A 23118-nucleotide genomic window follows, 5' to 3' on the forward strand; every position below is an offset into this window, starting at 1 on the left:
AGTAGTTATATTCTTGTATATAGGGAGCAGTATTATAGTAGTTATATTCTTGTATATAGGGGGCAGTATTATAGTAGTTATATTCTTGTATATAGGAGCAGTATTATAGTAGTTATATTATTGTATATAGGGGGCAGTATTATAGTAGTTATATTCTTGTATATAGGAGCAGTATTATAGTAGTTATATTGTTGTATATAGCGGCAGTATTATAGTAGTTATATTCTTGTATATAGGAGCAGTATTATAGTAGTTATATTCTTGTATATAGGGGCAGTATTATAGTAATTATATTCTTGTATATAGTGGCAGTATTATAGTACTTATATTCTTGTATATAGGGTCAGTATTATAGTAGTTATATTCTTGTATATAGGGGGCAGTATTATAGTTATATTCTTGTATATAGGAGGCAGTATTATAGTAGTTATATTCTTGTATATAGGGGCAGTATTATATTACTTATATTCTTGTATATAGGGGGCAGTATTATAGTAGTTATATTCTTGTATATAGGGTCAGTATTATAGTAGTTATATTCTTGTATATAGGGGCAGTATTATAGTAGTTATATTCTTGTATATAGGGGCAGTATTATAGTAGTTATATTCTTGTATATAGGGGCAGTATTATAGTAGTTATATTCTTGTATATAGGAGCAGTATTATAGTAGTTATATTCTTGTATATAGGGGCAGTATTATAGTAGTTCTATTCTTGTATATAGGGGCAGTATTATAGTAGTTATATTCTTGTATATAGGAGCAGTATTATAGTAGTTATAGTCTTGTATATAGGGGTAGTATTATAGTAGTTATATTCTTGTATATAAGGGCAGTATTATAGTAGTTACATTCTTGTATATAGGGGCAGTATTATAGTAGTTATATTCTTGTATATAGGAGCAGTAATATAGTAGTTATATTCTTGTATATAGAGGCAGTATTATAGTAGTTATATTCTTGTATATAGGGGGCAGTATTATAGTAGTTATATTCTTGTATATAGGGGCAGTATTATAGTAGTTGTATTCTTGTATATAGGAGCAGTATTATAGTAGTTATATTCTTGTATATAGGGGCAGTATTTTAGTAGTTATATTCTTGTATATAGGGGCAGTATTATAGTAGTTATATTCTTGTATATAGGGGACAGTATTATAGTAGTTATATTCCTGTATATAGGGGCAGTATTATAGTAGTTATATTCTTGTATATAGGAGGCAGTATTATAGTAGTTATATTCTTGTATATAGGAGGCAGTATTATAGTAGTTATATTCTTGTATATAGGAGCAGTATTATAGTAGTTATATTCTTGTATATAGGAGCAGTATTATAGTAGTTATATTCTTGTATATAGGGGCAGTATTATAGTAGTTATATTCTTGTATATAGGAGGCAGTATTATAGTAGTCATATTCTTGTACATAGGGAGCAGTATTATAGTAGTTATATTCTTGTATATAGGGGCAGTATTATAGTAGTTATATTCTTGTATATAGGGGACAGTATTATAGTAGTTATATTCTTGTATATAGGGGGCAGTATTATAGTAGTTATATTCTTGTATATAGGAGGCAGTATTATAGTAGTTATATTCTTGTATATAGGGGCAGTATTATAGTAGTTATATTCTTGTATATAGGGGACAGTATTATAGTAGTTATTTTCTAGTCTATAGGGGAATGTATTATAGTAGTTATATTCTAAAGTCCTATGCAGGTAGCAAGAGAAAGAAACCTTCTTAGAGAACATTGTGACAAGGTTCCTTGAGTTACAAGTCACACTTACAAAATACTCCTGGAGTAGAGGTATTATCACTATCCTGATCTTCCTTATTCATCATATGTTATTGAGTAACCATTGACCATATAGTCTTATTTTACAACTCATCCAAATTGTCTAACAAGTTCTCAGATGAATCCTCTCCTTTATTGGGGTATGGCTGGTGTTATCCCACTGGTGCACTGGTCTGGTGCTCCGGCTCAGGAAGGACCTTGAATCTGAGTTTTATTTCTTCACGGCTGAGGTGATCGGGTGATAATTAGAGGCTGGAAGTGTTTTTTAATGTGAATGTTTCATAATAATGAAGTGAATGGTTTATGGCAGTGCCAGCCTGTACTGTACTTCTTCTACCAGAGATGACATTTTGTCACAGTCCCTGTCAGACCATGCAAACCGTCCGCAAGACTGGTGTAATTAATATCAAATGCTGCTGCAACATGGGAGAAGACGCGGGAAATAAATCAAGATTAACTCTATTACCCTGAAATAATGTAGACAAAGTCTACAGAGTATTATTATTAGTCGTCAACACCTGGTAACCCCATATACTGCACTATCTATCTATCTATCTATCTATCTATCTATCTATCTATCTATCATCTATCTATCTCATATCTATCTATCTATCTATCTATCTATCTATCTATCTATCTATCTCATATCTATCTATCTATCTATCTATCTATCTATCTATCTATCTATCTCATATCTATCTATCTATCTATCTATCTATCTATCTATCTATCTATCTCATATCTATCTATCTATCTCATATCTATCTATCTATCTATCTATCTATCTCATATCTATCTATCTATCTATCTATCTATCTATCTATCTATCTATCTATCTATCTATCTATCTCATATCTATCTATCTATCTATCTATCTATCTATCTCATATCTATCTATCTATCTATCTATCTATCTATCTCATATCTATCTATCTATCTATCTATCTATCTATCTATCTATCTATCTATCTATCTATCTCTCATATCTATCTGTCTATCTATCTATCTATCTATCTATCTATCTATCTATCTATCTATCTATCTATCTATCTATCTATCTATCTATCTATCTCTCTCATATCTATCAATTCAATTCAATTCAATTCAATTCAAAGAAGCTTTATTGGCAGGACCAAATACATATTAGCATTGCCAAAGCAAGTAAGAAGTAAGGGAATGAGGGATAGGGACTGAGGGCTTGGGGATAGGGACATATCTAGGGTCGGGGTTATACAAGTCCATGGCATATCATGTCTCTCTCAGTTTATGGCATGCAGTGACATATTGTGCCGCTGTGCCCACTGTGGTTTCCTCTTCACCCAGCAGGATGTAGAGTTTCTCTTCCTCTTCCATGGAGCTGAAGTCTGGTAAGAGATCAGAGAGTCTCCTGAAGTGAGTGTCCCTCACTGCTGAGTATTTGGAGCAGTGTAGCAGGAAGTGGGCCTCATCCTCCATGGCCTCCTGGTCGCACTGTTGGCACAGTCGGCTCTCCCTGGGCTTGTAGGTCTGTCTGTGGCGCCCGGATTCGATGAGCAGGTTGTGGGCGCTCAGTCTGTAGCGGCTCAGGATCTGTCTGTCTCTGGGGTTTGGCAGTTTCTCCAGATATGGCGCCAGTTTATATTCCCGCTGTAGACTCCGGTATATTGTCAGTTTCTGGGATGTCTTTATGTCGTTCCTCCAGTCACTGATATATTCCTCTTGGCCTTTGTTTATTGTCTTCTTGATTTCGGCTTTTGTGAGGCCGCGCTGGGTGACATTTTCTTCAGGCCGGGTCAGGGTGAGATGTTCTGGGGGGCCTGGTTTACCTGGGACCCCTTGGTGTAACAGGGCTTTATGGTGATAGGAACTTTGCCTGCTGCTGTGTAGATGGGCCCAGAATGATAGCGCCCTCTTCTGGATTGTGAGGTGTAGTGGGAATCTGCCCAGTTCTGCCCGACAGGCACTATTTGAGGTGCTCCGATGGACTTGGAGAAGGTGTTTGCAGAATTCTAGGTGGAAGATTTCTGTTGGGCTGGAATCCCACCTTGACCAGTCTGGGTATGTGTCCGGACCCCAGACTTCACTGGCATACAGGAGGATTGGGGAGATGATGGAGTCAAAGATTTTCAGCCAGACCGTCACTGGTGGTTTGAGATGATAGAGTTTTCGTCTGATGGCATAGAAGGTTTTGCACGCCTTGTCTTTCAGTATCTCTATGGCTTGTTTAAAGCTTCCTGATTGGTTGATTTCTAGGCCCAGGTAAGTGTACCTGTCGGTCGCTGTGATTGTGGCGTTATTTAGTGTGAAGGTCGGGTGCTTGGGGGATTTTGAGTTTCTCTTCTGGAACACCATGATGTTGGTTTTCTTGGCATTGATGGGTAGTGCCCACGTGGAGCTGAATTTTTCTAGGATTTGCAGGTTGTCTTGGAGACCTTTCTCGGTTGGTGATAGTAACAGAAGGTCATCTGCATACAGCAGGAATGTCACCTGGGTGTCATGGAGGGCGAGACCTGGTGCTGAGGAGGATTCCAGAGCTGTGGCCAGTTCATTGATGTAGATGTTGAAGAGCGTTGGACTGAGGCTGCAGCCTTGTCTGACTCCTCGGCTCTGCTGGAAATCAGCCGTTCTTCTCCCGTTCACCTTCACGCTGCATCTGTTCTCTGTGTAGGAGCTTCTGATGACGTCATAGGTTTTACCTCCTATTCCGCTCTCCAGCAGTTTCAGGAATAGGCCCGGGTGCCACACTGAGTCAATCTCTCTCATATCTATCTCTCTCATATCTATCTATCTATCTATCTATCTCATATCTATCTATCTATCTATCTATCTATCTCATATCTATCTATCTATCTCATATCTATCTATCTCATATCTATCTATCTATCTCATATCTATCTATCTATCTCATATCTATCTATCTATCTCATATCTATCTATCTATCTATCTATCTATCTATCTATCTATCTAAGATCTATCTATCTATCTATCTATCTATCTATCTATCTATCTATCTATCTCATATCTATCTATCTATCTATCTATCTATCTCATATCTATCTATCTATCTATCTATCTATCTATCTATCTATCTATCTATCTATCTATCTATCTATCTCATATCTATCTATCTATCATCTATCTATCTAAGATCTATCTATCTATCTATCTATCTATCTATCTATCTATCTATCTATCTATCTATCTATCTATCTCATATCTATCTATCTCATATCTATCTATCTATCTATCTATCTATCTATCTATCTATCTATCTATCTATCTATCTAAGATCTATCTATCTATCTAAGATCTATCTATCTATCTATCTATCTATCTATCTATCTATCTATCTATCTATCTATCTATCTCATATCTATCTATCTATCATCTATCTATCTAAGATCTATCTATCTATCTATCTATCTATCTATCTATCTATCTATCTATCTATCTATCTATCTCATATCTATCTATCTATCTCATATCTATCTATCTATCTATCTATCTATCTATCTATCTATCTATCTATCTATCTATCTATCTATCTATCTATCTATCTCATATCTATCTATCTATCTATCTAAGATCTATCTATCTATCTCATATCCATCTATCTATCTATCTATCTATCTATCTATCTATCTATCTATCTATCTATCTATCTATCTATCTATCTATCTATCTATCTCATATCTATCTATCTATCTCATATCTATCTATCTATCTATCTATCTATCTATCTATCTATCTATCTATCTATCTATCTATCTCATATCTATCTATCTATCATCTATCTATCTATCTATCTATCTATCTATCTATCTATCTATCTATCTATCTATCTATCTATCTATCTATCTATCTATCTATCTATCTATCTATCTATCATCTATCTATCTATCTATCTATCTATCTATCTCCTTCCGCAAAAAAACAAGCCCTGACATAGATAAAAAAATCACATCTGTCCCACCATGCGGTGCACTACGTAAAAACAAAACCCAAAAAACAATCTCACAATTCCAGTTTTTTTCCACCTTCCCCCCGAACAATAATAAAGGTTAAACAATAGATTTGATGTACTTCAAAACGGTGACATTAAAAAATACAACCAAACAGCAAGCCCTCGGCGACATCCATCGAAAAGATCAAATTCAAAAAGTTGCGGCTTTCAGAATGCAGAAATGAAACAACGGAAAATATTGCAACGTTCTTAAAAGGTTAAAAGTCGATTTACTGCGAGAACGTGTCCAGATTGCGCTGAGGTTGGTCCTTCATAAACGTATAAATAAAAAGGTTTCCGGAATCTTATTACCGTGATAAATGTCGGCCCACAAAGTGAATAAAAGTCAATTATTGGATAAATATCTCACTCCTCAAAATCCCCCGTTTTGTGCATTTTCTAGGAGGACACGATAGATAGCGAGAGATGGATTGCTGGGCGCGGGCGCTGCTTTCATTAGTGGCAGGAGAGCTGCGTACTTGTATCTGGCGGATCTGTACATTGCTCGACGCAGATGTACATCCACCCAATGTTTATAGTGGAATATAACTGAATACAGATGTAGCAGAGCTAAATGGGTCATTTAAAGGGGTTGTCTCAGCATAGACATTGGAAGCATATATCGCCAGGACAAGGGATCAATAATCGATCGCGGCGGTCCAAATGTTTTGACCCGCCCACCTTACTACAATAAATCTTTCTTCATAGATTGCATGTCAGCCCCTTAATAGCCAACGGACGACAATATAGCCACCTAGAAAAAGTCATGCAGGAGTGCCAGGGGACATAGTGGCATACATAGTGCTTTCTCAGCATTGTTGCTGCTTTGTTCTAGTTATCAGCGAGGGTCACGGCGGTCAAATCGAATTTGGTGCCAATTCCTAGTAATATGCCATACATAGCTTTCCTGAGACAACCCCATTAACTCTTGAGGTGCCTGGTTTGTGCATTGTGAATGGGAGGTAGTAGGTAGTTATATTACTTTAAAAATGTATATGACTCTAGTCACACTCAAAGCTGCATTTATAATACTACTTGTTTTTCAGTTTTTTTTTTCAATAGCTGGAAAGCTTTGATCGCACACTTCCTTTTAGTCCCTTCTTGTTCAGTGTCTGTTCATACCATATTCTGCTTCCAGTAAAAACAGAGGCTCCCACAATTCAATGCATCAGAGTGCAAGGCATTATAGAAACTCAGCGAAGCTAGTTATTGGTACGGCCTATATGTCAGCACAGTGCTACTAAATGTGGAAGTCAGGAGAATTAGAAATGCAGCTCTGGATGTGACTGGAGTATAAGGCATAATATGACTCAAGAAAAGTGTCATCAAAAAAGTTTTTGCAAAGTTTTTCAACATTAGAAGTGGAGTTACATCAGGAACCTGTAATAAACATCTATGACTCCTTCTCCTCCTGTCTGCAGGACACAGATGTGGACTGGGATGATCTATGGGACCAGTTTGATGAGCGCAGATACCTGAATGCTCAGAGATGGAAACCTGGAGAAGATCCCTACAGGCTGTACGCCTTCAACCAGAGAGAAAGTGAGCGCATCCCCAGTGACCGCGCCATCAAGGACACCAGACATTACAGGTAGGATCACTGAATTCTGCAAATGTAAATCTACAATAAGACATCAGTCTGGGTCAGGAAACATCCGCTCTTCTTGGGTATTTGGGCAACTCAGGAGCAGTACAGGATAAGTAATGTAATGTATGTACACAGTGACTCCACTAGCAGAATAGTGAGTGCAGCTCTGGAGTATAATACAGGATATAACTCAGGATCAGTACAGGATAAGTAATGTAATGTATGTACACAGTGACTCCACCAGCAGAATAGTGAATGCAGCTCTGGAGTATAATACAGGATGTAACTCAGGATCAGTACAGGGTAAGTAATGTAATGTATGTACACAGTGACTCCACCAGCAGAATAGTGAGTGCAGCTCTGGAGTATAATACAGGATATAACTCAGGATCAGTACAGGATAAGTAATGTAATGTATGTACACAGTGACTCCACCAGCAGAATAGTGAATGCAGCTCTGGAGTATAATACAGGCTGTAACTCAGGATCAGTACAGGGTAAGTAATGTAATGTATGTACACAGTGACTCCACCAGCAGAATAGTGAGTGCAGCTCTGGAGTATAATACATGATGTAACTCAGGATCAGTACAGGATAAGTAATATAATGTATGTACACAGTGTCTCCACCAGCAGAATAGTGAGTGCAGCTCTGGAGTATAATACAGGCTGTAACTCAGGATTAGTACAGGATAAGTAATGTAACGTATTGTGAAGGATGATTTATTTGCTTATATTCTCTGTATGAAATTACATTGTGAATTATCAAGCAGGAGGCTGAATTACTAAGATATGTATTATGTGAAAGTGATGATAATGTTTAAATGATTTAGTTTCGTGCAGCAGCCATCTTGTCTGGAGTTCCCATCTTGGTTTTATTGTAGTGAATAGAAAAGTCATTGTTCCTTTAATACAAGTAATGTTGATTTCGTATGTTTTATCTTTGACCTTGGTTCCCATGCGAAGATGGACAGGGAGTGAGATGGGAGTGAGATGGGGGGATGGCAAGTATGCGTGAGGGAAGGTCTCCCCCCATCTCCACGAGGACATTCTGTCCAAAAGAGAGATAAGAAACCTGTAAACATAATGTGTGAAGAATTATAATGATGTATTTTATTGTATGCTTTTTACTGAATAACAAATATTGTTACATTGTCTCTGATTGGTTTATCTCAAGCCTACACCCCTTCTGAATTTCAGTTTAACAGTTTGAGTTTGGTAATAAATCCTTCAGATGAGAATTTTGAACATTTCAGCGTGTCTGTGTGTTTTCTTCTCGTCTCTCGATATATATATCGGTGAAATATCCTAATTAGGATTCTGACTAATGGAGTCTGGCCTTGAGAGTCTGTTGGGACTCGTATAAATTTCAGTCTAATATATTTTGAGCGATGGATTTCCACGACAGTAATGGTGCCGATAAAACCCGGGAAGATTGCACGTCTGATAAGCTGTCACTGGAGAGGTCTGGCTTTGCATCTGTGAATTACAAAAACCGCGGTAGGTAAGGAGCTTATTCTTACACCATTCACACATGTATTGCGTAAGCCTTGGAATCCAGCTGTCAGAACGTCACTTCTATGGACGAGACTCCTTAGTCAGTGGGTTGCAAGATGGATCCAAAAAGGTATGTTGAAGCTTTTTGTGTGATGAAGGATTGCAGGTGTGTACGTGATCTTAAACTGTTGATATGAAAGACATGAGAGAATTTTTGCCAGCAAATACATAGTTAACCAGGAAAAATTGTGAGAAGCCTTTGGAATGCAGTGACGTAGCGCATGGCAGAGAGAAGTCGTAACTCACATGTGAAGTATTTGAAATGCAAAGAGTTGTTTTGGACTGTGAGGAAAAAACAAAACTTCTGCTTGCTGCTTTGTTGTAGCGTTATTTGTTATTTAGTTGTGTAAAATTGTTGAGGATTAATAGTTGTTCTGTTACCCGTTTGTCTGGGATTATAGTTGGGAGGTACTGACTGTAGGTGAGATAGTTGTGAGTAATATCATGTAGTACCACAGGGGCTTCAATGGTTAAGTCCTGATAATGTAGAATCCAGTGCAAGGAGAAGCAATTGTGTCTATATTGAATTTGCACTCAATACCATTACCCAGTACAATAGGGAAAACTTTGAATACTGTATTAGAAAATCATTTATATTTTCCTAACGCATTGCCAGCCAGTGATATTGTGTGTAAGGGTCCATAAACCAGTTGTATGCATTGCCAGACTGGCATAAGGTGGGAATCAGTACAGACTGATTTCTAGCACATGTGATAATCCGGCATATACACTTTGATGTAAAATAACATCCAAGTAATGAAGTCTGTAGTAGTATAACATCAGACCGCTGGATTGAATACCGTTGTAATATAACATCCTGTATTCAATGAATGACCCTGACACTTACCCCAGGTGCCACCTGTGTCGCAGTAGTAATTACAGTGAAGGACATTGGTATTGGCTCAGACCCATAGCACGTAAAGAAATTATCACCAACATAGATAACAACCCCCTAAACTACAACCCACAGAGTGAACGGCTGAGCGGGGAGGATAATATATATATGTTACCAAATATAATTTGCATGTGAAACCATTGCAAAGTGCTAGAGGAAAGAGTTTGGGATATGTGTTACATCATGGGCTCTATGAACTGAAAGACACCCCGGCAGCAAGTGTTCTGCATAAGTGAAGTGACCAACTCCTGCTTGAATCAATGGAGGTTCATGAATGTCGATTGTGTTGAAGAATTTGCTCTTGTAATTGTTGATTGGCAGCATTTTGTCTGTTCTTGATGTTCAATCCAGTGAGGGATCAGAGGATCCTGCTGCTAGAATGTCTGGAGGAACGACTTTTGATATCGTATTGGTAAGACAGTCTAGGAGATAGACTGGTCTGAGATATCTGTCGGCAAACGTGGCCTGTTTGCCTGGAGGTGGGGGATTTACCGGAAATCACCCTACTGCTCTCCGACCATGGGGTCAGGAGGAAGTTGGACAAAGATGCTTTGGGGAACTGGTCCCGGCCAACATTAGAATGAGCAAAAGGAGCTGGGGCTTTAATTATAAAGTATGTGAAGGCAAAATAACACACTGAAAAAAATTGTTGAAAAGGCTGGCAGCCGTAAGAAGGATGTTTGCATGTGAGAAAGAACAATTTAAATACAGGTGTAAATTTTCATTGGAAGAGTGAAGAAAACGGAGCAGCCAGGTACATTGCAGTGACTAACGTGGGTCAGAACGGGGGGAGTGCAATGTGTGATGTGATGAGACATCTGTGTGATGTGTGCAATGTAACATGTGTGATGTACTGAGACATCTGTGTGATGTGTGCAATGTAACATGTGTGATGTGATGAGGCATCTGTGTGATGTGTGTAATGTAACATGTCTGAAGTTTGAAACTAATGGCCACAATAAAAGCAGAACTATATTGTATGTTTCCTATTTTTAACAGCAGTAATGTCTAAAAATGTTAGTGTTTTGTGTATGGGGTTAAAATCAGTTCTACTTTTTTTTTCATTTTTTTATGGAACGTGTTTTATTTTCGCGCAGCGCAGTCGTCTGTAACTACACCAAGCGAGAAAAATATTACAGCCGGCTGGATCTGTTTGTAGAAAGATAAAAGCTATACTGCAGATTAATGTGTTATAATGTGATAAGATTTAATGTTGGAATGTTTTAATGTTAATTCAAATGTATTAAACTACAGATATTGTGAGACACGGGGTCTTGAACATGTATGTGCCCCCTCTGTTCCCTATTCTTATGTACAGCTTATTGGTTTGCAGTAATTAATATTACCAGATATATTATTTTCTGTGTTATTGAATAACTAATTACAATTGTTTTGTTTTTGTTTTCACACATGAGGCACGTGCTATAGTGCTGCCTAAATGTTATTTTTTAAAAATGTGAGATGTTTTACAGGTAAATGGTTGCAGGTCATTTTAAAGATAAAATGTATTTTTGTCAGGAGAAAGTCATCTTTTTTTGTTCCAGGCTGTTGTGTATTACAGGGGGTTAAACTAGTGCTCCCCCGATAGAGTGCCTAATCTCATTATGTTAATATGTAGTTTTGAACCCTGCTACATTACTTTCGCAGAGTCCAAATAGGAGGGAATGTTGAAGGGACTGATCAGGTAGTTTTTGTTTTTTGTTCTCCTTTTTACAGGCAATTTTATGACCCCTTCACAGCCAGAGGGAGCTATGCCAAGCACTGCCCTATCCCAGTGGCTGAGAAAGGGTTGAAGATTTCCCAATGGTGAAGGGACTGATCAGGTAGTTTTGTTTTGTGTTTTATTTTGTTTTGAATTAATGAATTTGGTTTTAGGAGATCTACAAAATGTGTATGAGTTTTAAGGAGTAACCCAGATTAAATGTGTATGACAGTAACTTATATTTTGAGGTTTTTCTGTGTAGATGGTTCCAGATCCCCCTCCAGCCAATTTACACAGGAGGTGAGGTGACGTCACTCACAGATGAGTCTTTACAGATTTAGATGGGGAGAAGGCAAAACAAAAAAAATTGTTTGAATATTGTTTCTTTTATGCCAGATTTCAGTAACATATTTTGTTTGTTTTTGTATTAATCAGGTATTTACAGGACCTGGTGGGTGGGATTTACAAGTGTTCTGGATCATCAGATAAATGTGGAACAATAAAACTCCACCCTTTTGAAATGTTCTATCTATATGTGACATGGGTTTCCAATGTAAATTTGTAATGTAGACATACTTTATCATATACAGCATGTGTAGAACAGGATACGAGGCACAAGGTAAATTACCCAGAAACCACTCTCACCTTCTTGTTCATCTCAAGGAGCGGAGTTGGAGGTGCTCGCTGAGGCTGTAACCTGGCAGAAGGTAAGACGGCCGACATTTACACTGACTCTAGGTACGCTTTTGGCATCGCCCACAATTATGGGCCCATTGGTAGTAGGAACTTTATTGGATCATTGGGTAAGCCAATTGACAACAAGGGTATGTGCAGCCAGGTGTCAGTAAATTGGCTTGTCCCTGGATACAATAATGCAAGCACTAGGTTTGTAGCAGCCTGCATGATGTGCACATGGCATGACATAGGTAAAACAGCAAAGGTACCTGTGAAAAGTGCAGCCCGGCCAGATTAACAGTCCCAGCGACTGCAGAACATACAACTACCCGAGGTAGAAGTGTATGACGCGGTGCTCGTGTGTGTAGACCTGTTCTCAGGGGGGGCTGAAGCCCGGCCTGTATTTTCCCCACTGCAGACGTTGTGTGTAAGTGACAGGGGAATAGTGTTATCCCAAGTATTGACCTGATGTTTGTACAATACGATATCAGCAGTTCTCCAGATGTTATTCCAAAGTTAGTTTGTTTAATAATTGTATTTAAGAAGTGTTGTGGGAATATTAAATACTGAAGTTAAGTTTTATGTAAAGTTCTGGATCAGCCTTAGCATTGGACTATTAGAGTCATGCGTCAGATAAAAGGTACAGAAGTGGAATATTCCCATTTGAAAATATTTTTAGTTATTTGTTTTTTGTCGTTGTTATTGTGAAAGGAAAATTCTGTGCAGTGTTTGTGTGTGTGTGTGTGTGTGTGTGTATATATATATATATATATATATATATATATATAAAGAAGAAAAATGAGTTTGCATGTATCATTTCTAGTTATTGCTCAATGTGAACGTTTGATGTAAAGATGTTATTTGTTAATGTTTTTCTTCAAATTAATTATTTGATTAAGATCAATTAATGTTTATACAATGAAAAAGCTTGTTCTCCACAGGAAGAGTCCAACTGGGAGCGGAAGGCGTGAGAACCAGATTCTAACAGAATGTGGACGGATAAGGGAACGTGAATCGGTAAGACCCAAGGCACTCTTGATGGCTTTTGCATTGATGGTGTATGACCTCACATAGGCCCCAAGACTGCAAGGATCGATTTGGTGAGATCTAATTGGTATGTCCCAGGCTTTACAGCTGTTGCTGCTAAATTCTGTTAGAGCTGTTTGATTTGCCTACAGAACAGTCCTGGCAGACCGGTGCCAACCTTATCATACCCGCCTCCCACAAAGAGAACAGACCTTGAGAGGTCTCCCCATGCAATACAAATTAGAGTAAGGAAAATTGGTTTGCGACATTTGTCAGATAAACATGTTGAATCTGTGTATATTTTGGTGAGCTGGAAATGTTCCAGGCAATCAGATCAGATCAAGGTACAAATCCTGCTGGAAAGCGTGACACTAAGTGCAAATGAAATGTACCCAATAATTACACATCTTCTAGGTGCCCTGTCCATTGGAACAGAGACGTTTTTCTTATATAAAGGTGTTTGTTTGATTTAGTTTAAGGGCCTGACATTGTTACGTAGATGTTATCACCAGATTAGTAACAATTGACAAGGGTTGGGGTCCTCGAGCAAGTGGCAGTAAACATGAACTAAAAGATTTTTAATACGATGAACTCCATTACTGAGGTGCGGCAGGAGCAGCCGGAGCCAGTACAACGCGTTTGTCATGAACTGACGGCAGTGTCATAATTCCAAGCAGCCGCCCAGACAAGTAAGAAGACAGATGAGCGGAGGGTTTGTGGGGTCACAATAACACCCCACTAATCCGCCTACGTGGGATCTCACACCAGGCTCACAGCATGAGGTGTTGTGTATAGCCCGGTGACGTAAACTAAAAGAGACGGTGTCTGACAGATGAAAAGGACCAAATCAAGTCGTGATGACATCAGCAAAATTCCAAGTAAAGACCAAAGACCTGAGTGAATCCGTCAGCAGTATCAAGTGTTCTAATCAGAAGACAGGAGAAGAAGAGGACGATGATGTACATGACTTGTCAATGCACTGGTGGGACCCCATACCCTAACCGGACATTGGTGATGGCATCATATTAGTTGTGGCCCTATTGATATATTGTTTGAGTTTCATAATCATAATATATAATTTCTGTAATTTAATATGAGAAAAAGGGGGGTTTGTGAAGGATGATTTATTTGCTTATATTCTCTGTATGAAATTACATTGTGAATTATCAAGCAGGAGGCTGAATTACTAAGATATGTATTATGTGAAAGTGATGATAATGTTTAAATGATTTAGTTTCGTGCAGCAGCCATCTTGTCTGGAGTTCCCATCTTGGTTTTATTGTAGTGAATAGAAAAGTCATTGTTCCTTTAATACAAGTAATGTTGATTTCGTATGTTTTATCTTTGACCTTGGTTCCCATGCGAAGATGGACAGGGAGTGAGATGGGAGTGAGATGGGGGGATGGCAAGTATGCGTGAGGGAAGGTCTCCCCCCATCTCCACGAGGACATTCTGTCCAAAAGAGAGATAAGAAACCTGTAAACATAATGTGTGAAGAATTATAATGATGTATTTTATTGTATGCTTTTTACTGAATAACAAATATTGTTACATTGTCTCTGATTGGTTTATCTCAAGCCTACACCCCTTCTGAATTTCAGTTTAACAGTTTGAGTTTGGTAATAAATCCTTCAGATGAGAATTTTGAACATTTCAGCGTGTCTGTGTGTTTTCTTCTCGTCTCTCGATATATATATCGGTGAAATATCCTAATTAGGATTCTGACTAATGGAGTCTGGCCTTGAGAGTCTGTTGGGACTCGTATAAATTTCAGTCTAATATATTTTGAGCGATGGATTTCCACGACAGTAAGTACAAGTGACTCCACCAGCAGAATAGCGAGTGCAGCTCTGGAGTATAATACAGGATGTAACTCAGGATCAGTACAGGATAAGTAATGTAATGTATGTACACAGTGACTCCACCAGCAGAATAGCGAGTGCAGCTCTGGAGTATAATACAGGATATAACTCAGGATCAGTACAGGATAAGTAATGTATGTACACAGTGACTCCAGCAGCAGAATAGTGAGTGCAGCTCTGGAGTATAATACAGGATGTAACTCAGGATAAGTACAGGATAAGTAATGTAATGTATGTACACAGTGACCCCACCAGCAGAATAGTGAGTGCAGCTCTGGAGTATAATACAGGATGTAACTCAGGATCAGTACAGGATAAATGTCAGGTGGTATTTTTATTCCTTCCACCAAAGGTTTTTTATAGCATAAATACTCTATTTAGAATTAGTAAAGAATCACTGGAATAATGATAGAGCTTTATAAAATATAACTTTTACTTCATATTGTTTAAAATAATGTGCAAAACATACACACAGGACAAATTTAAAGGCTAAAAATGTGCTCTCTTTTGTGAGAGAAAACTGACATTCTGTACGTTTTGTGCAGAGTAAATGCAAAGCTCCAAATATTACTGCATAAAGGAGGAGGTTTTTTCAAAGGTATATTTTGGGGTAATCCACCCCCCTACCCATTCTATAGTGTGTCCAAGTCCATCTTGATCCTGTAGCTGGGGACTGGGAAACCTCCTATTTTCCTTTTATATGTGTCCAGGCAGATAATGCTGTTCTCCCGACGCGTTTCCTTGTGGCCAAGATTCTTCAGGGGAGTTTAGGCCAATTAGCCTCTATGGTCAGAGGCTTTGGAGCAAGAAAAAAGATAAATCCTATGCAGTGGCAAAGAAAGTTAAGTGCATCTGTTCCCACGATGCTGGGATAAACGCCTGTCACGGCCACAAGGAAACGCGTCGGGAGAACAGCATTATCTGCCTGGACACATATAAAAGGAAAATAGGAGGTTTCCCAGTCCCCAGCTACAGGATCAAGATGGACTTGGACACACTATAGAATGGGTAGGGGGGTGGATTACCCCAAAATATACCTTTGAAAAAACCTCCTCCTTTATGCAGTAATATTTGGAGCTTTGCATTTACTCTGCACAAAACGTACAGAATGTCAGTTTTCTCTCACAAAAGAGAGCACATTTTTAGCCTTTAAATTTGTCCTGTGTGTATGTTTTGCACATTATTTTAAACAATATGAAGTAAAAGTTATATTTTATAAAGCTCTATCATTATTCCAGTGATTCTTCAGTACAGGATAAGTAATGTAATGTATGTACACAGTGACTCCACCAGCAGAATAGCGAGTGCAGCTCTGGAGTATAATACAGGATATAACTCAGGATCAGTACAGGATAAGTAATGTAATGTATGTACACAGTGACTCCACCAGCAGAATAGTGAGTGCAGCTCTGGAGTATAATACAGGATGTAACTCAGGATCAGTACAGGATAAGTAATGTAATGTATGTACACAGTGACTCCACCAGCAGAATAGCGAGTGCAGCTCTGGAGTATAATACAGGATGTAACTCAGGATCAGTACAGGATAAGTAATGTAATGTATGTACACAGTGACTCCACCAGCAGAATAGTGAGTACAGCTCTGGAGTATAATACAGGATGTAACTAAGGATCAGTACAGGATAAGTAATGTATGTACACAGTGACTCCACCAGCAGAATAGTGATTGCAGCTCTGGAGTATAATACAGGATGTAACTCAGGATCAGTACAGGATAAGTAATGTAATGTATGTATAAAGTGACTCCACCAGCAGAATAGTGAGTGCAGCTCTGGAGTATAATTCAGGATGTAACTCAGGATCAGTACAGGATATGTAATGTATGTACACAGTGACTCCACCAGCAGAATAGTGAGTGCAGCTCTGGAGTATAATACAGGATGTAACTCAGGATCAGTACAGGATATGTAATTTATGTACACAGTGACTCCACCAGCAGAATAGTGAGTGCAGCTCTGGAGCATAATACAGGATGTAACTCAGGATCAGTACAGGATAAGTAATGTAATGTATGTACACGGTGACTCCACCAGCAGAATAGTGAGTGCAGCTCTGGAGTATAATACAGGATGTAACTCAGGATCAGTATAAGATAGTTTTTATTGTTTGCCTCTGCATCGTCTACTACGCTATTCCATACAGTAAAATAAACCGTTTTGCCGCTACAGGGGATTTGAACACTTGCTTGCTGGTTTCTTTGTGGGCTACAGCTGATCCCTGGAGATCCCATTAGCCACACATTCTGTTACATGCTTATTTTTGAGGGACCTTTCTATCATTTAGGCCTTGCACATATTGGACACCCTTCTCTTATTCATCCCTCTACCTTAATAATAAATAAAGTCATACTTTGGGATGGACTATATGTGCACCTTATATTTAGTCAAGTGACATAGACTCTGGCAGAGGGAAGGAGGTATTACTGGGCAATGGTGGTCATACATTGCATGAGAGGATAGGGTTTAGCTCCCTTTTTTATGAGTCCCCCCTCCCTGGAATATGTCCATACATAATAAAATTTGCAGATGAAGTCTTAAACATGTCACTTGACGGAAAAACTTCATGGAGAATAATTAAACGCAGAATACATGGGGGACCTCAGTGAAGCGTCTGCTCCTTGATTTATCTCAGGGTTTTTATCTGCGGCCTGGCAGCCAGTGAATGAATTACCATTGGCAATATCTCGCCCAGTAGAGCACATGTGGGATCCCGGGCGCAGGTGCATGTAATGAAATATGCGCTACAATCCTGCATGGATAAACAGGCGGCTGTCGTGTTTCGTTATGGTGGTGGCAATAAAAGGAACGCAATTATTAGTATATCAAAATGTTTGTCACAGGCTTTACCAGACATGACGGGATTACACACGTACAAGCAAATGGGAACTCTTCTTCTTCATTTTAATTAAATATTTTTTAATGGGAAACCGTTCCCTAGACAGAGTTTTATTTTGTATAGTGAAAAGGTCTCCTGGCAAGTCTGAAGCACCGTCTAAGACTCTCAAGGCTAGAAAAGACTGTACTAAATGGGTTAAAGAAGTGGTCTACACCCTGTGGCTCCCCAGCTGTTGCAAAACTACAACTCCTAGCAGATTTTGGAAGATGTATTTTTGCAACAACTTGAAAGCCACAGGTTGGAGACCACTGACCTATGTGGTCATGAGAGGAAGAAATTCTGGTCCTTCATTCAGGAGGACAAAAAAGCTGAAGGTTAGGAGGCAACTTAAGTGCACTATGACCACTGTGACCACCATGACCACCATGAACACCACGACCACTATGACCTATGACCACCACGACCATCATGACCACTATGACAACTATGAACACCACAACCACCATGACCAACATGGCCCCTATGACCACCACGACCATTATGACCACCATGATCACTATGACCACCATGATCACTATGACCACTATGGCCACCATGACAACTATGACCACCATGACCACCACGACCATCATGACCACTATGACCACCATGACCACTATGACCACCACGACCACTATGATCACTATGACCACCACAACCACTATGATCACTATGACCACCACAACCACCATGACCACTATGGCCACCATGACAACTATGACCACAATGACCACCATGTCCACTATAACCACCACAACCACCATGACCACTATGGCTACTATGACCACCATGACAACTATGACCACCACAACCACTATGACCACCATGCATATGCTTTAATGTTTGTGCGCCCTGAACCCACACTGATCAGCAGAATGAATGTGCTGTGGACCCTGTTAACACAGACACAGCCCCGTATAGAAGCGCCACATTGCAAAATCTGTAACATGGCCCCCTACCTGCAATGTGCTATTAGCCCCGACCATGTGCCTTTTATGAGGCAGAGGGGCTTTTGGGCCCTCGGAGGCACTACGACCCGGCTGCAACTGCTACCTCTCCACCCCCTATAGATATGTTTCTTGCCCTGTGCTTACATATTTGGTCTTGGACCACCACTTGAATGCTGGGAGTTGTAGTGTCAGGATGGTTGCTGTAGATGATAGCACAGAAGTGACTTTTGCTTCTCTGTTCTCTTTTGTGAACTTTTCTTCTTCAGAACTTTCTTTTGCTGCAGTGCTTTTATGTGTTATTATGTCCTCGTTTATCTTGTCTTGTAAAGAGCGACTTATTGAATTTTTCTGCCGGCACCGGAGATTGCTTCATCTCTTGTCACTTCTTTAAACTACTTTTCTCATCAGATATTTTCTTCTCTTATTGTTGTTTTTTTTTTTTTTTTTATGCATTCTCTTATCTCCCCCCTTATCTGTTTTTCTAAGATTGTTGTTTCTTTTAAAAAAATTTTTTTTTAGAGAAAGCAGTTCAGGTAGAGAAATGTAAAGCAATTATTCACCAAATCAGTTGATCTTTTGATCCGTCAGCCACTAAACAAAATAAATTTACCCCGGGGCCTTGGATAATAGCAACAATAGTAACAATAATAATAATAATAATAATAATAGTAATAATAATATCAATAATAATCTCAATAACAATAATAATAGTAATATCAATAATAATAATATCAATAATAATATTCACAAAAATAATATAACAATAATAGTAATAATAACAACAATAATAATACCAATAACAATAATAATAATAATAATAATAATAATATCAATAATAGTAATAATAACAACAATAATAATACCAATAACAATAATAATAATAATAATAATAATAATAATAATAATAATAATATCAATAATAGTAATAATAATACCAATAATAATATTCACAACAATAATAATATAATAATATCAATAATATAATAATAGTAATAATAATGACAATAATAGTAATAATAATAATATCAATAATAAATACTACTTTTTGTTGATAGTATTTATTATACATATATTGTTGTTATTATCATCATTAGTAGTAATTATTATTGTTATTATTACTATTATTTGTATAGTATTTTTTCGTTATTTATTATGATTACATTTTTTTATTATTAATACTTCCTTCCCCCTCAGTGCTGCGTATACTAAGCTGACAGATAAGACTTAGCACTCAGTGTCTCACATTTACGGCGCCGCAGGACGGGAGGGAGCAGAAGAGAAGGCGGATTTCAGACCACCACAGACTCCAGTAGACACTGCAGCTAAGCTATAGTCACTGATCAAAGCCGTGCCCTAACGAATCCGAGCTAAAAAAAACAAAAAAAACACTGAAGATAATACATATCATACCAGTACTACTCATACTGAGGGGCCTATAACTGTGCGGAGCAGGGGGAGCCATACTTAAAATATTACTAAATATCATTCCCCCCATTGGTATAGGAAAGCGGCCACTATTTTACTTACTATTTAGGAATAGAGCAGCGTCCGCAGCTTCTTCATGACAACGTATAAATCAGCTGATATTAATATTTAATAATAAAGGAACAGCCTCTGAGAATCCTCAATAAATCAGGCTCATAGCTGGACGGATTTATGTCCTGACTGATGACGTCACATGAATAATTCACACAGTGCATCTGCCGGTAGAATTGTGTGTCCTAGTGGGAAGTATATACAATCGTCAGCTGCACTGTTATATGTACACGTGACCTAAAGTATAGTGCGGATGGATGATGGGGATCCTCCTTACAATGATGATTATAGAGGTGCATTCATCCTAAAGTCAGGGGGTACAAAATCCACCCACAAAGGGGTTAAAGTGGATATTCGGTTTTGTCACTACCTACAGTTTATAAGTCGTCCCCTTTGGGTAATATATACCTGATATATATATATATATATACACATATACGCTTACTTCTAGTTCTGTCCCATGAGAGCAAAGCTACATTGTCCATTTTAGTGTAAAGTAGTACTGTCATGTCCTCACATCCCGTTTTTTATGCTTTACACTGCAGCTCTACTCCATGAGGATACAGCTTTGATCAGTGAGTCCAACTTAGCTGCATTTTCTATTGGAGTCTGGGGTAGTCTGAAATCCACTTACTGTCTAATCACAGGCTTCGGTTGCTGCCCTGTCCTGCTTTCATTCTTTACACTGCAGCTCTGCTCCATTAGGACACATCTTTGATTGGTGACTCTAGCTTAGCTGCATTGTCTATTGGAATTTGAGGTATTTTAAAATCCATATCCTGTCTTATGCGAGACTCAAGTTCCTGCTCTGTCTGTCTTCAATGCTTTATACTGCATCTTTGCTCTGTTAGGACAATGGTTTCATGAGTGACTCCAGTTTAGCTGCATTGTCTATTGAAGTCTGAAGAAGTTTTAATCCTATCTCATTGGAGGCTCAAGTTTCTGCTGTGTTTGTCTTTTATACCGCATTACCTGCCATCTAACACTAGGGTCACCCTGGTAAGGAACAATATGTCATTTAGATAACAGCCACAAATTGCTACAATGTAGAAACTGTGCTGTTACAAAGAAACAGGGATCACAAAGCTGAGCACATGAAAACACTAAGTAGTAGACAATATTTCATTTTTTTTTACTGGAAGGAAATACTTTATGACTTGTCATAAAAATGACTTTCTGGACATCCCCTTTAAATATTTAGAATACAGCGGTGGTCACATCCACACTTGTAACACTGAATCGTCACCTCTATAACCTGTAACATTTCACAGCAGTGTTCAGCCGCCAAGGGGCAGAGAGATGGAATGAACTTTGCGACTTTTCATATAACTCCCAGCATCCTCCACGGACTCCTGCTATTCTGAATTGTCTGATTTAGCTCCATGTAGAGGTGACATCTGAATCCTACTTATCTTGACACTTGTTTCAAATCTTCTGGAACATTTCTTTGAATATTGATGGATTTCCTCATTTAGCAGAAGCTGTAACTAGTGCAGTATTGTATGCATTGGATTTTAATACAAGCTTTAAAGGGAATGTCCAACATAGGATACCAATTAATTGTTTACATCTAGATTCTACTACACAGTGGAGTCACTGTGTACATACATTACATTACTTATCCTGTAGTGATCCGGAGTTACATCCTGTATTATACTCCAGAGCTGCACTCACTATTCTGCTGGTGGAGTCACTGTGTACATACATTACATCACTTATCCTGTACTGATCCTGAGTTACATCCTGTATTATACTCCAGAGCTGCACTCACTATTCTACTGGTGGAGTCACTGTGCACATACATTACATTACTTATCCTGTACTGATCCTGAGTTACATCCTGTATTATACTACTCCAGAGCTGCACTCACTATTCTGCTGGTGGAGTCACTGTGTACATACATTACATTACTAATCCTGTACTGATCCTGAGTTATATCATGTATTATACTCCAGAGCTGCACTCACTATTCTGCTGGTGAAGTCACTGTGTACATACATTACATTACTTATCCTGTACTGATCCTGAGTTATATCCTGTATTATACTCCAGAGCTGCACTCACTATTCTGCTGGTGAAGTCACTGTGTACATACATTACATTACTTATCCTGTACTGATCCTGAGTTACATCCTGTATTATACTCCAGAGCTGCACTCACTATTCTGCTGGTGGAGTCACTGTGTACATACATTACATTACTTATCCTGTACTGATCCTGAGTTACATCCTGTATTCTACTCCAGAGCTGTACTCACTATTCTGCTGGTGAAGTCACTGTGTACATACATTACATTACTTATCCTGTACTGATCCTGAGTTACATCCTGTATTATACTCCAGAGCTGCACTCACTATTCTGCTGGTGGAGTCACTGTGGGTTTCTTTTTTTGCTAACAGATTTTGTCCAGGCTTCATTCAAATTCACAAAAATGACCGTTACGCTTACAAATGTATCTACACAGTGACCACCAGCAGAATAGTGAGTGCAGCTCTGGAGTATGATACAGGCTGTAACTCAGTACAGGATAAGCAATGTAATATATTTATACAAAGTGACTTAAAATGTATAATTTAAAGTTCCAATATTATAGCAAAGCCATTTTCCAAAGCTCTGAACCTTGGTTGTTGGTGTTCAGGTTTTCTGGCA

General features: G+C 38.5%; 1 protein-coding gene and 1 long non-coding RNA gene across 2 annotated transcripts in view; both read left to right on the plus strand.

Annotated features, from left to right (window-relative positions):
* GALNT14 (polypeptide N-acetylgalactosaminyltransferase 14) overlaps nucleotides 1-23118 on the plus strand; it is a 422900-nt gene that overhangs the window by 165448 nt on the left and 234334 nt on the right. Inside the window, exon 2 of the mRNA XM_075863437.1 lies at nucleotides 7204-7373. Coding sequence (XP_075719552.1) covers nucleotides 7204-7373 — 170 coding nt within the window. The remainder of the gene's footprint in view (nucleotides 1-7203; nucleotides 7374-23118) is intronic.
* LOC142760306 (uncharacterized) lies at nucleotides 7380-14877 on the plus strand. Its single transcript, XR_012883291.1, has 2 exons — nucleotides 7380-11435; nucleotides 11506-14877. It is a non-coding gene; the product is annotated as an uncharacterized LOC142760306 (long non-coding RNA).

The sequence above is a fragment of the Rhinoderma darwinii genome, chromosome 4, assembly GCF_050947455.1.
Source record: "Rhinoderma darwinii isolate aRhiDar2 chromosome 4, aRhiDar2.hap1, whole genome shotgun sequence".
NCBI lineage: Eukaryota > Metazoa > Chordata > Amphibia > Anura > Rhinodermatidae > Rhinoderma > Rhinoderma darwinii.